The sequence below is a fragment of the Notechis scutatus genome, chromosome 4 (assembly GCF_049901735.1).
Source record: "Notechis scutatus isolate UNSWTSFEM ecotype Mainland chromosome 4, rNotScu1.2, whole genome shotgun sequence".
Lineage (NCBI taxonomy): Eukaryota > Metazoa > Chordata > Lepidosauria > Squamata > Elapidae > Notechis > Notechis scutatus.
The window spans coordinates 12,827,135-12,839,631 of NC_142012.1; the positions used below are offsets into that span (position 1 = coordinate 12,827,135).

Consider the following 12,497-nt stretch of genomic DNA (forward strand, 5'->3'; position numbering starts at 1 on the left):
CTGTCTGTCAGCCTTCAGATGGACAGTCAACAGCCCCCAAGTCTGGAGGTGGCTGATGAAGAAGAGGGGGAACAGCTGGGTCCAGGGCCTGACGCGTGGCTGCGCAGAAGGCAGAGGAGAGGAGAGGAGAGCCGTGGAAATCCGTGGGCTGATCGATCCTGGGGAAGGAAGAGCCACCGCTGCTAGCAAAGCCCCACCCTAGCTCTGGGGATAAAAGGCAAGGGGCAGAGATGAATCGGTGTGATAGACAACTAATCATCTTCCGGATGGACGGATAGTCTGCGGTGAGAGAGAAATGTTTTGCCGGGTCTGCTGGCACTCTTAATAAAGGAATCTTTAGAGGTTTTCTCGTGTTTGGGGAGCTGGGTCAGAACAGTTGGGATCTGGCCAACCTCCGACCACCGAGCAGAGTTGCTCAACTCTCATTTACAGGAACTCAGGAGGAAAACAATGTGAAACTTGCTTTATGCACCCACACAAAGCAATTGACGGTTCATCACTGGCCATTTCTTTGTGCAGAACGGACAAAACGGTTAGGGCCTCTGCACAGTCAGAATTTTCCTTTTCATCCATTCATTCTGGATCCCCCTTTACCCTCAACTCATTCAAATATATTCCCGGGTGTTGGGTAGTGCTATCCTCAGTAGGAATGGCAGGCTAGGGCACAGACTCTGGCAGGTAAATCTGTGGATGACCCGGGATATGACACAAAACTCTTAAAGAAAACAGTTTACGGAGGGAATAAATACAGTCCGCACCCAAAGTAAAGTTAATTCAAAACAAAAAACCCAACACAAACCACACTGAAGGAATTACTGCGGCAGGCAAGGATGATTAATTGTAGACTTCTACCAGATAATGCAGCAACCACAATTGGGAGGAAGCCAAAATACAGACAAGGTCTGACAAGAACGCCCGCTTTGCTTCCAGCACCTTTGCCATGCAGAGTTTGTCCTTTTAACCAGTCCTCCCATCTGCATCCCATGAAGGGGATCAGGGCCCCTTCCTCCCCCGTGGACCACGCCACTCACGTTTCTCCCTTATCCGCTCCTCCTGGGTCTTCCTCTGAATGCCCATCTGGCCTGTGCCCTTCCCTAGTTTCCTCTACAACCACCGGAGCCACACTCCCACTCCCTGTCAAGCTGTTCCATCTCTCCCTCAGAGTCAGACTCCAACAGGGGCATGACAAAACCTGAACATATCCACTTAGGTAAAACCACAGTCTTGGAGGACTTCAAAGCAGACTAGCTGTTGCACTGAATGCTTACTGGTATGTATTTGTACAGTGAAGATACACTCGAAGCTTCTTTGGATCTACTCCTGTTACAGCAACATGTAAAACGGTGGAGCCTACCAGTTTCTTGTACAACAGGGACAGCCAATAGTCCTACAAGGTGTTTAAAAAAAAGACAGCATTGATATAGGACCTCTCATAAAAGAACAATTTAAAGGTTTCCTTTATCATACTTTTCAGGTATTGTGCCTGTATTTAATATTACATGTTTTGACATCAACAAGAATTGTATTTGCATAGTAGTGGGAAAAATGAGGAAACACGGAGGATGATGTAATTAAAAAAAATTAGATCGTGCAGAAATGGACAGATTGATACTAAAAACAAAAGAAAAAGAAGATACATTTTCGAACATGGGACTACAGTACTTGTTTTATAAATGGTTGGATAGCAGAGGTAGAAATTAGGAATGGGAAAATATTACTAAGTATAAATAAATTGATCCAGACAATGTTCACTTATGTATGTAATGTGAAAATATATAAACTGTTAAAAAAGAACAAGTTAAAGAAAGGTGAGACATTATTTTATGAACCATTGTCTTAAAAGAGTAACTTGAGAGCTATGGAAGATACAAAGGAATAAAAGGGGATAGTTCAGAGACCAGACTCATTAGCTCACATCCAACTCCACATAAAGAGGATTAGCACGTGTACTTTTTAAAAGCATGTGTGTTTTTAGCTGATCAGACGAGAAAAGTCTGGCAAGGAAAGTCCTTCAACTCTGGAAAAATCACACCAACCCAGTAAATGCTCAACCACTGAAAAGGAAAATGTTATTCCAGTTTTCTACAAGTTGGGATAATGCCATAAATGCTTAGTGGCTAGTACCACAAGTGAGGTTTTTTTTTCCAATCCTGCATTTCCATACAATCATATGAGATTTAGCTGTAAATATTCAGTTTGTTTCAGGACCGTCAATGCAAATCTTCCTCAACTTCAGGTTTTCTAGATAGGTGTTCTAGATGGAACTTCATCTACCTAGGCCTGGAATTCTGGAATTCCACATTGGCGGGGATGCTACCACGGTTCACCATGGTTTCAGGAAAGAATCTCTCCAAACCTTAACTGAAGATGTTTGGATTGAATCTAGAGCTGCCTGTAAAGCAGGTGATCTACTTTTGAGCTAGTTGGTAGATCTCCTTGGCAAGTCAACTCTTCTGCAGAAAAACTTTCCCACTCACCCCAACCCTCACTTTCTACCTTCTGCATCTTGTTGTATTTGTTTAGCACTAAGTCAGGGGTGTCAAACTCGATTTCATTGTGTTTCATCTCAGGGGGTCAGAGGGCATGGCCAGAGTGGGTGTGGCGAGCTCAACGTCACTCATCGAGGTTCTGTTTTTGGTCCCGACAGCCTCCTGCAGCCCTCTGCCAGGGAAAACGGAGCTAGGGAGGGCCGTACACAGCCCTCCAGGTCTCTGTTTTCGCTGGCAGAGGTCTGCAGGAGGCCGTTGTGGTTGAAAATGGAGCCTGGGCGGGCCACATGCAGCCTCCCTGAGCACTGTTTTCACTGGCAGAGGGTTACAGGAGGCCATCGTGGCTGAAAACGGATCTTGGGAGGACCATGTGTTGCCCTTCCGAGCTCCATTTCACTGGCAGAAGCACTGTGGGCTGGTCCTTCGCTGTTTGTAGGGCGGCAAACAGCCAGATTTAAGCACCATGCAGGCCAGATCCAGCCCACGGGCCTTGAGTTTCACACCCCTGCATTAAATGGTCTTGCTTTTGGAAATATACCAAGTGGGTTTCTACAACATAATAGGATAAAATGTGTAGTACTGCACCCTCATTCTGGCTGTAAATAAATTGAGCTACCTAGACTCATTCAGCTATATCTAGATTGATTCTGTTAATCATGGATCACTACTTCATCACTATTAGATGATGCCTGTTTCCGTGGTCATTCCTTTGAAACAGAAGCATTGTGTTATGGAGAGACTTGAATGGTATTTTGTTAAGCCAGCAAGTACAACCTAAATTCATAAGAAACGTGAATCCATCTGAAGGGGAGAAGATATGGCTTCATGGCTGAATACACACTTTGCATATAAAGATCCCAAGGTCAAAGTGGAGTGAATTGAAAGACCGAATATCTACAAAATAGATAATACAGGGCTATTGTGGCAAATGGTTTACTAATGTCCAACTACTAATGCCGTTGATTACGTACTGGCAAAGGTTCAAAGTTGGCGTCCACCAGTTGGTAGTTTCCTGCTCCATACAAGACCTGCCTCATCACTAAATCAATGCCCAGTTGGGCTGACAGTCCAAGCTTGTCCAGCCACCTGCCAAGATAATAATAATAAGGAATCAAAGATAGCATCGTTAGGTGCCTTAGCTGCAATCCCCAAATAAGAAATTGCAACTTTCTGCAACAACACCAGCGGAATGGCAAAAAACTGCGCTACTCGAAACATCGAGTACACTTGGGTTCTTCTACCTAGGATGCTGGCAGCAACCCGTATCAACCATCAGTGCCAGTCAATGATATCTGTGATACATTTTTAAATGTTCAGTTGACTGAGTTTCATGTTTAATGAATATAATAATAATAATAATGCACAAATCTTTCACTCAAATAGTTTTAAGGTAATTCAGATGAAGGGATATGGGACTGTTGTAACTACAGCGGAAAGATGTTTTAGAGAAATAGCTTCCAAAAAACTAGAACAATATAATTAAACTGGTATTCTTGAATCATTTACCAGAATTAAAGGTTTATTCTAGATATTGTTTAATCACCATGATGTAACTCAGGGGTCCCCAACCACCGATCCGCGGACCGGTACTGGGCTGCGGAACAACTCCTACCGGGCCGCTGGCTTGCTGGGCGCCGCCATCTTTTTGATGAAAAAGTGCTTCCGGTGAGCTTTTCGGGTAGAAAGCCATTTCTACCCGGAAAAGCTCATCGAAAGTCACTGATGCGCACCATCTTTTTGATGAAAAGTGCTTCCGTGAGGTCACCGGAAGCACTTTTTCATCAAAAAGATGGTGGCGCCAGCTGATGCCAGTACCGGGCCGCGGCGTAAAAAGGTTGGGGATCACTGATGTAACTGACCATATTGTAATGGTATCTGAGATACATAAGTAATAATGTGGGGGCTGCAAAACACTGGACAATAATTGGATGGCAGCAAGCAGAGATAGAAAATTATATTCCTTGCCCTTCAGTGGTAATGCATTTTTTTCAGCCCAGATCCAATAGCTGTTGAGAGAAGCAGAAGGACTTCAAGGAGTTGATTCTTAAGTGTTTGACCTTTATTGTGATCAGCAACCCCATCTTTCCTAACTGTATGGAGTTTCACAGAACTCTTTAAATATATGACAATCTGAAGCAAAGTGTAACTTGAAAGATGGTATAATTGTACATCAAACTTCAGATGAATAGAAACAGGCTTTTTGTGGGAGGGGAGGCATTTTACAGATGTAGAAAAATGGCCTTCTTATACTTGGTCACATGTCATCATGATAAATATACATGTCCTCTATATGTCTGATGATTAGGTGTTGATGTTCCTCAGAGATCATAACAATATCTTTCCATCTGGTCAATGAAGACTTGCTACTACCATATATTGGCCAACATAATTTTCTAGGTGATATTAGGAATTAGAGATAAGAGATGCTTCTTTTAAGCCAGAAGCATAGTACTTACATAAAACCAGCAATGTACGCATTCGATAAAGTAGGTGTTCCACCTCCAAAGGCTGAACTTGTTTCTCCCAGCCACACCCTCTTGTCTGGTACTGTGCTATTCACAATCTAAAGGATATTTTGAAAAGGAGGAGGAGGAGGAGGGGAGGGGGGGGGAGGAGGAGGAGAAGGAGAAGAGGAGAAGGAGAAGAGGAGGAGGAGGAGGAGGAGGAGGAGGAGGAGGGGGAAGGAGAAGAAGAAGAGGAGGAGGAGGAGGAGGAGGAGGGAGGAGGAGGAGGAGGAGGAGGAGGAGATGATACAGAAAGGAATGCATGAACTAAGTTTTAGGGGTTTTGTTAGACAAAGCATGTGTGATACACAGAAATTGTTGATACTTCTACAACCATTTCATATATTGTAAGACATTGTAGTAAAGTCTTCCTCAACCTTCTAATTTTCAGAACTACCTGAGCTACAGCTTCAAGAGTTCTTACTTAGCAGTGCTCTTGGAAGTTGTAAGCCGAGTACAGGCAGTCCTTGACTTACAACTAGAACTGAGCCCAAAATTTCCATTGCTAAGCAAGACATTTGTTAAGCGAATTTTGCCCCATTTTACAACCTTTCTTGCCACAGTGGTTAAGTGAATCACTGCAATTGTTAAGCTAGTAACATGGTTGTTACGTGAATCTAGCTTCTCCATTGACTTTGCTTATCAGAAGGGGATCACGTTACAAAAGGGGGGGTCACATGACAAAAGGAGATCACATGACACCCCCCCAGGATACTGCAAATGTCATAAATATGAGTCAGGTGCCAAGTGTCCGCATTTTGATCACGTGATCATGAGGATGCTATAGCAATAGCACTTAGATTTATATACTGCTTCACAGTGCCTTATAGCCCTCTGTAAGCAGTTTACGGAATCAGCCTATTGCCCCCAACAATCTGGGTCCTCATTTTACCCATCTGGGAAGGATGGAAGGCTGAGCCAACCTTGAGCCTGGTGAGATTCGAACTGCCAAATTGCAGGCAGGGCGGCAGTCAGCAGAAGTAGCCTGAAGTGCTGCACTCTGACCACTGCACCACCATGGCTCATGTAATGGTTGTAAGGATGAAAAACGGCCATGAATCACCTTTTTTCGGTGCCATTGTAATTTTGAATGGTCACTAAACAAATAGTTTTAAGTCAAGGACTACCTGCATATCCGGAGGTCATCAGAATAAGCAGGACTCCCTGGTGTATTTCCCCATAAAATGCTTCTCTGATTGGGATATATTCTACACAATCACCTTGCAATTTGTTTTGCCGCATTGCTAAGATGCTGCTTACCTCAAGCACTTCCTCTGCATTGGTCTTGAAGCTATCCAATATATCTGGATTCAGGAAATCCTCTCTTGTGGCAGTTCGTCCATTAATGTAGTAACTGCAACAAATCAAGACACTGCTGAGGACTAATGTCCACAGGTCTTCATTTATACTCAAGTATACTATCTCCAGGAGACATAGAAATTATATTTAGTGTAGACTAGAGTTTTCAGAAAAGCAATGAAATGAAATAGTCTTAAACTAGATTTCCCAAATCTTCCATTCTTCTAGATCAGTGGGTGTCAAACTCAATTTCATTGAGGGCTGCATCAGGGTTGTGTTTGATCTCAGGAAGACAGGGGAGAGTATGGCCAAAGTATGGCATGGCCAGCTCTAAGTCACTCATCGAGGCTCTGTTTTCAACCGCGATGGCCTCCTGCAGCCCTCTGCCAGCGAAAATGGAGCACTCGGCCTCCCCGGGCCTCCATTTTGTCTGGCTGAGGGCTGCAGGAGGCCGTTGTGGTCAAAACCGGAGCCTAGGGGGGGCTTGCGCAGCCTCTCTGAGCTCAGTTTTCATTGGCAGTAGCGCCACGGGCAGTCCTTCGCTGTTTCCAAGGCGGCCCTGTGGGCCAGATCTAAGCACCCTGTGGGCTGGATCTGGCACCTGGGCCTTGAGTTTGACAGCCCTGTTCTAGATGTTTGGCAACACAATTTTCATAAACCCTAGCCAACATAGCAATAGCGATAGCACTTAGACTTATATACCGCCCCAGAGTGCTTTACAGCAGGGGTCCCCAACCACCGGGCCCCGGACCAGTACCGGTCCGTGGAACATTTTCTACCAGGCCGCAGGTTTGCTGGGCGCCGCCATCTTGTTTCAATGAGAAAGTGCTTCCGGGTGAGCTTTTCCGGTTGGAAAGCAGCGTTTGGGTCCTGAAGGAATCCTTGCGCCTTAGTTTCATCGAAGGGGGGCGGCAGCTTCGAATGAAGCTAAGGCGCGAGGATTCTTTCAGCACCCAAGGCAAGGCGAGCCGAGCGACCGTCCCAAAGCCGTCCCAAAGCCCATCGACAAAGGTACAAAGGAGGAGTTGAAGGTGGCGAGAAGCGGGGGTGAGCTGGCTGGCCGGTCGCTCGGCTCGCCTTGCCTTGTCATATGTGCTGATGCCGGTATCGGGCTGCGGATCATTTTGTGATGCCGGTACCGGGCCGTGGCACAAAAAAGGTTGGGGGCCACTGCTTTACAGCACTCTCTGAGCAGTTTATTATGTCAGCATATTGCCCCCAACAATCTGGGTCCTCATTTTACCGACCTTCAAAGGATAGAAGGCTTGAGCCCCATCAGGATTGAACTACTGCAGGGGGAGTTTGCCTGCAATACTACATTTTAACCAATGCACCACCATGAATATACGAGAGTTTTTTATTTTATTTTATTTGGTTTGTCAATTGCTTACAAGATAATAGGTATAAGTAAAAACATAGTTATTAATACATGGATACATATAAGAAAAATAAAACAATAGGACAGGGACGGTAGGCACGTTGGTGCGCTTATGCCCCCTACAGACCTCTTAGGAAAGGGGTGAGGTCAATAGTAGAAAGTCTAAGGTTAAAGTTTTTGGGGTTTGGGGAAGAAACCACAGAGTCAGGTAGAGTATTCCAGACATTGATCACTCTGTTGTTAAAGTCGTATTTCCTGCAATCTAGTTTGGTGTGATTAACCTTGAGTTTGTATCTATTGTTTGCTCTTGTGTTGTTATGGTTGAAGCTGAAGTATTCATTGACAGGTGGGACATTGCAATGTATGATTTTATATACTATACTTAGATCGAACCAAAGGCGGCATAGTTCTAGGTTTTCTAGGTCTAGAATTTCAAGTCTGGTGGCATAAGGTATTCTGCAACAAGTAGAGGAGTGGAGAACTCTTCTTGTGAAATATCTCTGGACTTTCTCAACTGTATTAATATCAGATATGTAATGCGGGTTCCAGACTGATGAGCTGTATTCGAGTATTGGTCTAGCAAATGTTTTGTATGCTCTAGTTAGTAGTGTAATATTACCAGAGAAAAAGCTATGTAAGATTAGGTTAACAACTCTTAATGCCTTTTTGGCTATGTAGTTACAGTGGGCTCTAGCACTTAGATCATTAGAGATGAGTACTCCAAGGTCCTTGACAGAGTTTGGATCATCAACAAGATCTTGACTATTCGGCCTGTATTTTATTTTCTGATTTTTTTTGCCAATATGTAAGACAGAGCATTTGTTTGTTGAGATTTGAAGTTGCCATTTGTTTGACCATTCTGATACATAGTTGAGGTCTTTTTGAAGGGTAGCAGTATTGTCTGTGGTGTTGAATAGCTTTACATCATCAGCGAAGAGAACACAGTTGCTCTTGATATGATCACAGAGGTCATTTATGTAGAGTATGAAGAGAGTTGGTCCTAGAACACTGCCTTGGGGGACACCACTATTGATAGGTACAGAATTTGATAGGACGCTCCCAATTTGACCATTTATTGTCTGTTTGACAGGAATGCTTCTATCCAGTTATGCAGGTGTCCACAGATACCATAAGATTTTAGTTTTAGGAGTAGTTTGTCGTGTACCACTAAATCAAAGGCTTTACAGAAGTCTATGTAGATTGCATCTATTGCTTTGCCCTGATCGAGTTGTGTAGTCCATATGTTTTTGCAGTGTAAGAGTTGCAGATTGCAGGATAGTTTTTTTCTGAAACCAAATTGTTTATTAGAGAGTAGGTTGTTTGTCTCCAAGTGGAGGATAATGGATTGGTTAATAATTGATTCCATGACTTTACAGGTGATGCAGCATAAGGAGATTGGCCTGTAATTTTCAACTAGGCTGGAGTCTCCCTTTTTGAATATGGGGATGACCGTGGCTTATGACCATAGTTTTGGCAAGGAGCTGGTCCTGAAAGATTTTTCAAAGATTATGCTTAGAAGTAGGCACATATTCCATCTGGTCGAATAGATAAGAGATTTTAGATTGCGTAGTGCTTTTTCAACATTGTCTACTGTAAAATCGATATTTATTAGATCATTGTAGTTGTCTGTGGTTCGACTAGGAAATATTGGGCATGATCCATTGCTGTTTACAAATACTGAGCCAAATATGTTAAAGAGGTTGGCTTTAATAGTGTCGTCGTTGCAGTCTTTACCATTAGGTCCTTTCAGGGGTGGGATGGACCTTGAGTCTTTTAGTTTGTTGTTTACAAAATTGTAGAAAGCGCAAGTGGAATTGGTGCGTAGAAGGTTTTCCTCTTGTTTAATGTGATAATTGGTGCATTCAGTCTTTATCTGGTGGCATAAATTTTTGTATCGGCTTTTGAAGTTGGCAACGTGACCAGATTTGTTCTTCCGCCAAAGTGATCTCCTTTTGGATTGAAGCTTCCTTATTGTTATGAGTAATCTGTTTTTTTCTGGTTTTTGGAGTTGTTATTGGTACATATAGTGTGATGACTCTTTTGACTTCAAGCAAAAATATGTTATAATGGTCTTCAACAGTATTGCATCCAGTGAATAGAAATTGCCAATCAAGGGATGAGAGATCGTTGATTATAAGATCATAGTTGCCTTTTTTGAAGTTATAATTGGGGATCACATATTTGTGTTGATTTTTGTGTGGACATATGTTGAGACAAAAGTCAATCATGCTGTGGTCACTGTTGGAAAAGGGTTCTTTAATTTGTATTCCGTAAATTGAATTCAAACTATTGCAGAAGATGAGATCGAGGCAGTTGTTAAGTCTAGTATTGTTGGTTATTAGTTGTTCCAGTCCCAGGTTTGTTACAGCATTGTAACAAGTTCAAGAGATGGTGTTCTGTGGTCGTGGAGATGATAGAGCTAGACCAAGGGTCGACTCTATTCTCATCTATGAAAGTTCACTGGGTGATTTGAATCAGAATCTCTCAATCTACTTCAGATTATTGTGAAGAAAAACTGGAGGAGAGAATATTAAAGCACATCACCTTAAACTCCCGGAGAAGAGGCAGGATATAGATCTAACCAACCATTTTATAAATGATAGAGCAGAAAACCTGATTCTGGTCAGGTTTCATTTTTTTTTTTTTTTTTTGAGAGCAGCGTTTTTCAACTTTAGCAACTTTAAGATATATGGACTTCAATTCCCAGAAGTCCCCAGCCTGCATACAAAATTCTAAAGATGGGACCTGGAAAGAATTAATGTTATTCAACCTGCTTGCATGGACAGATGAATATGTGGCTACCTTTTGAGTCTCTATGCCTGCTTTGGCTCATGTAGGATTTTTTTTTGAAATTAGTAATAATAAATATTCCTAGAAGAAACAGATGAAGGAAACAAGAAATCGTGCTAGATCATTTCTTTGAATGGTGTCACAGAAGCAGTGGGCCCTTAGTGTTCTGAAAATAAGTTTGACAAAGATATGGGAACATATACATATATATATATTTTGAATGTATGAATGGAAGTGAGGCAGCTGCAAGTTGCCATCTGTTCCCAATAGTATTAGAGCTTACTCATTCATGACATACATAGTGTATTTTAAAACTCATTCATGACATACATAGTGTATTTTCTCAATCCTAATCACACTTTAATAAGTGTGAACTTCAACACTCAGAATTGCCCAGTCAGTCATAATCTCTGGCTAAACACTCTAATTCTAAATCTAAATTAGCGTAAGGAGTCGTTGTGGTATGGTGGTTAAGTGCAGTATTGCAGGCAAATTTTACCCACAGCCTGAAGTTCAATCCTCATAGGGCTCAAGGTTGACTCAGCCTTCCATCCTTCTAATGTCAGTAAAATGAGGACTCAGACTGTTGGGAACAATATGCAAATAATGCTTCCACATTGCAAACTGCCCAGAAAGTGCTATACAGTGCTACAGGGCGGTATATAAGCCTAAATGCTATTGTGAAATGTTAAATTTAACCTGTCTGTCTCCCCAATGCTATTTCCCCTTAAATAAACAAATGAACAACAACAAAAAAAAAAAACCAGAGTCACCCTTCCCTCTTCCCCATTCAACCAATAGATCATCATGCTTGAATTGCTAGATATGAACTTACTTACTGATGCCATGTGACAGAATCAAGCACTTTGCCTCCTGACTTCAGAAAACTGCAAAATAAGACAATTTCGATAGTCATTTCCTTTTACAATCTCTGTCACCAGTCTTGGAATCCCCACCCGTTGCAAAAATCAGGTATTAATCAAAAACAGCCCTGAGAAGAAGGAAAGACGTTCTTCAGCGACAGACCGAAACTTCATCTCTGCGAGGCTTCAATCCGTGCTCGCCGCTGGAGCGCCTTGAGCCGGCTGGTTTTGGGGCTAAGCCACCCCGTAGAGGTGGTGAAGAGGGGGGAGACTGCCTGCAGGGTTGAGGAGAGCTGCATCTCTCCTCCCCAGCTGGCCATTACTCCCTTTTCCGAAGGCGGTTGCAGCAGTGGTCAGAAATGGCCACCACAAAGAAGAACTCGATCAGAAAAGAATGTGCAGGAGGAAGATAAGAAGAGAAAGTTTTGGTTGACCGGGTCAAACAGCAAAAGCAACAAATAAGGTACCCTGGAATTGAAACTATTAAAAAACAGTAACACTGTTCCCTAAGAAGATTTTTAAGCTGTGAAGGAGAGAGAAAAGGGGAAAGATTTGGGGTTTTTTTTCTCCTTTTCCTATACTGACAGACAGAAAAAAGGTCTAGTTTGAAACTAAACCCCAATGAAAGCAGCAAAGAATAGCTTAAGCAAGCCATGATTAAATATTGCACCTGGTTTGGCTGTTTAGCACATCAACAACACCAAATATTTTCATTTTACCTTTTAAGCAAAATTTTACTGTGCTTCCGACTTGACCTTCCTAAGTCAGGGCCATAGATTTTGGCATTTTTGTAGTGGATATAATTATTCAGAAGCTGCCGGAGTTGTACAAAATCTTGACCAAGTTGGTAGCCACTGACTTCTATTCCAGACTTGTGCAAAAAGCTGTTAGGCTCTGTAAAAAATATATATAAAAAAAGCATTTGTCCACCTTTGCTTATGTCTATTCCAACTCCAGCACGTTGACGGTAATTCTCTAAATGTTTATACAATGGTAATAATCAACCCCAAATATGGAACCTAAAATATCAAAACCAGTCTATATCTATAAAAGTAAAATACCACTCACGCATCATCACAAAATCTCCAGAACCGTAAAGCCTACAAACTTGAAATTTTGCACGTATGTTCCTCTTGGCTTCTAGGTGCTCACTAAGAAAGGATTTTTCGAAGCG

The 12,497-nt window shown here is 42.5% G+C and overlaps 1 protein-coding gene across 1 annotated transcript in view; it reads right to left on the reverse strand.

The window, feature by feature from the left end:
- Nucleotides 1–12,497, reverse strand: part of HPSE (heparanase) — a 38,861-nt gene that overhangs the window by 3,862 nt on the left and 22,502 nt on the right. The window contains exons 5-10 of the mRNA XM_026687151.2: nt 12,043–12,217; nt 11,300–11,347; nt 6,254–6,347; nt 4,946–5,052; nt 3,461–3,575; nt 1,269–1,387 (exon numbers count right to left, since the gene is read on the reverse strand). Of these exons, the coding sequence (XP_026542936.2) occupies nt 1,269–1,387; nt 3,461–3,575; nt 4,946–5,052; nt 6,254–6,347; nt 11,300–11,347; nt 12,043–12,217 (658 nt within the window). The remainder of the gene's footprint in view (nt 1–1,268; nt 1,388–3,460; nt 3,576–4,945; nt 5,053–6,253; nt 6,348–11,299; nt 11,348–12,042; nt 12,218–12,497) is intronic.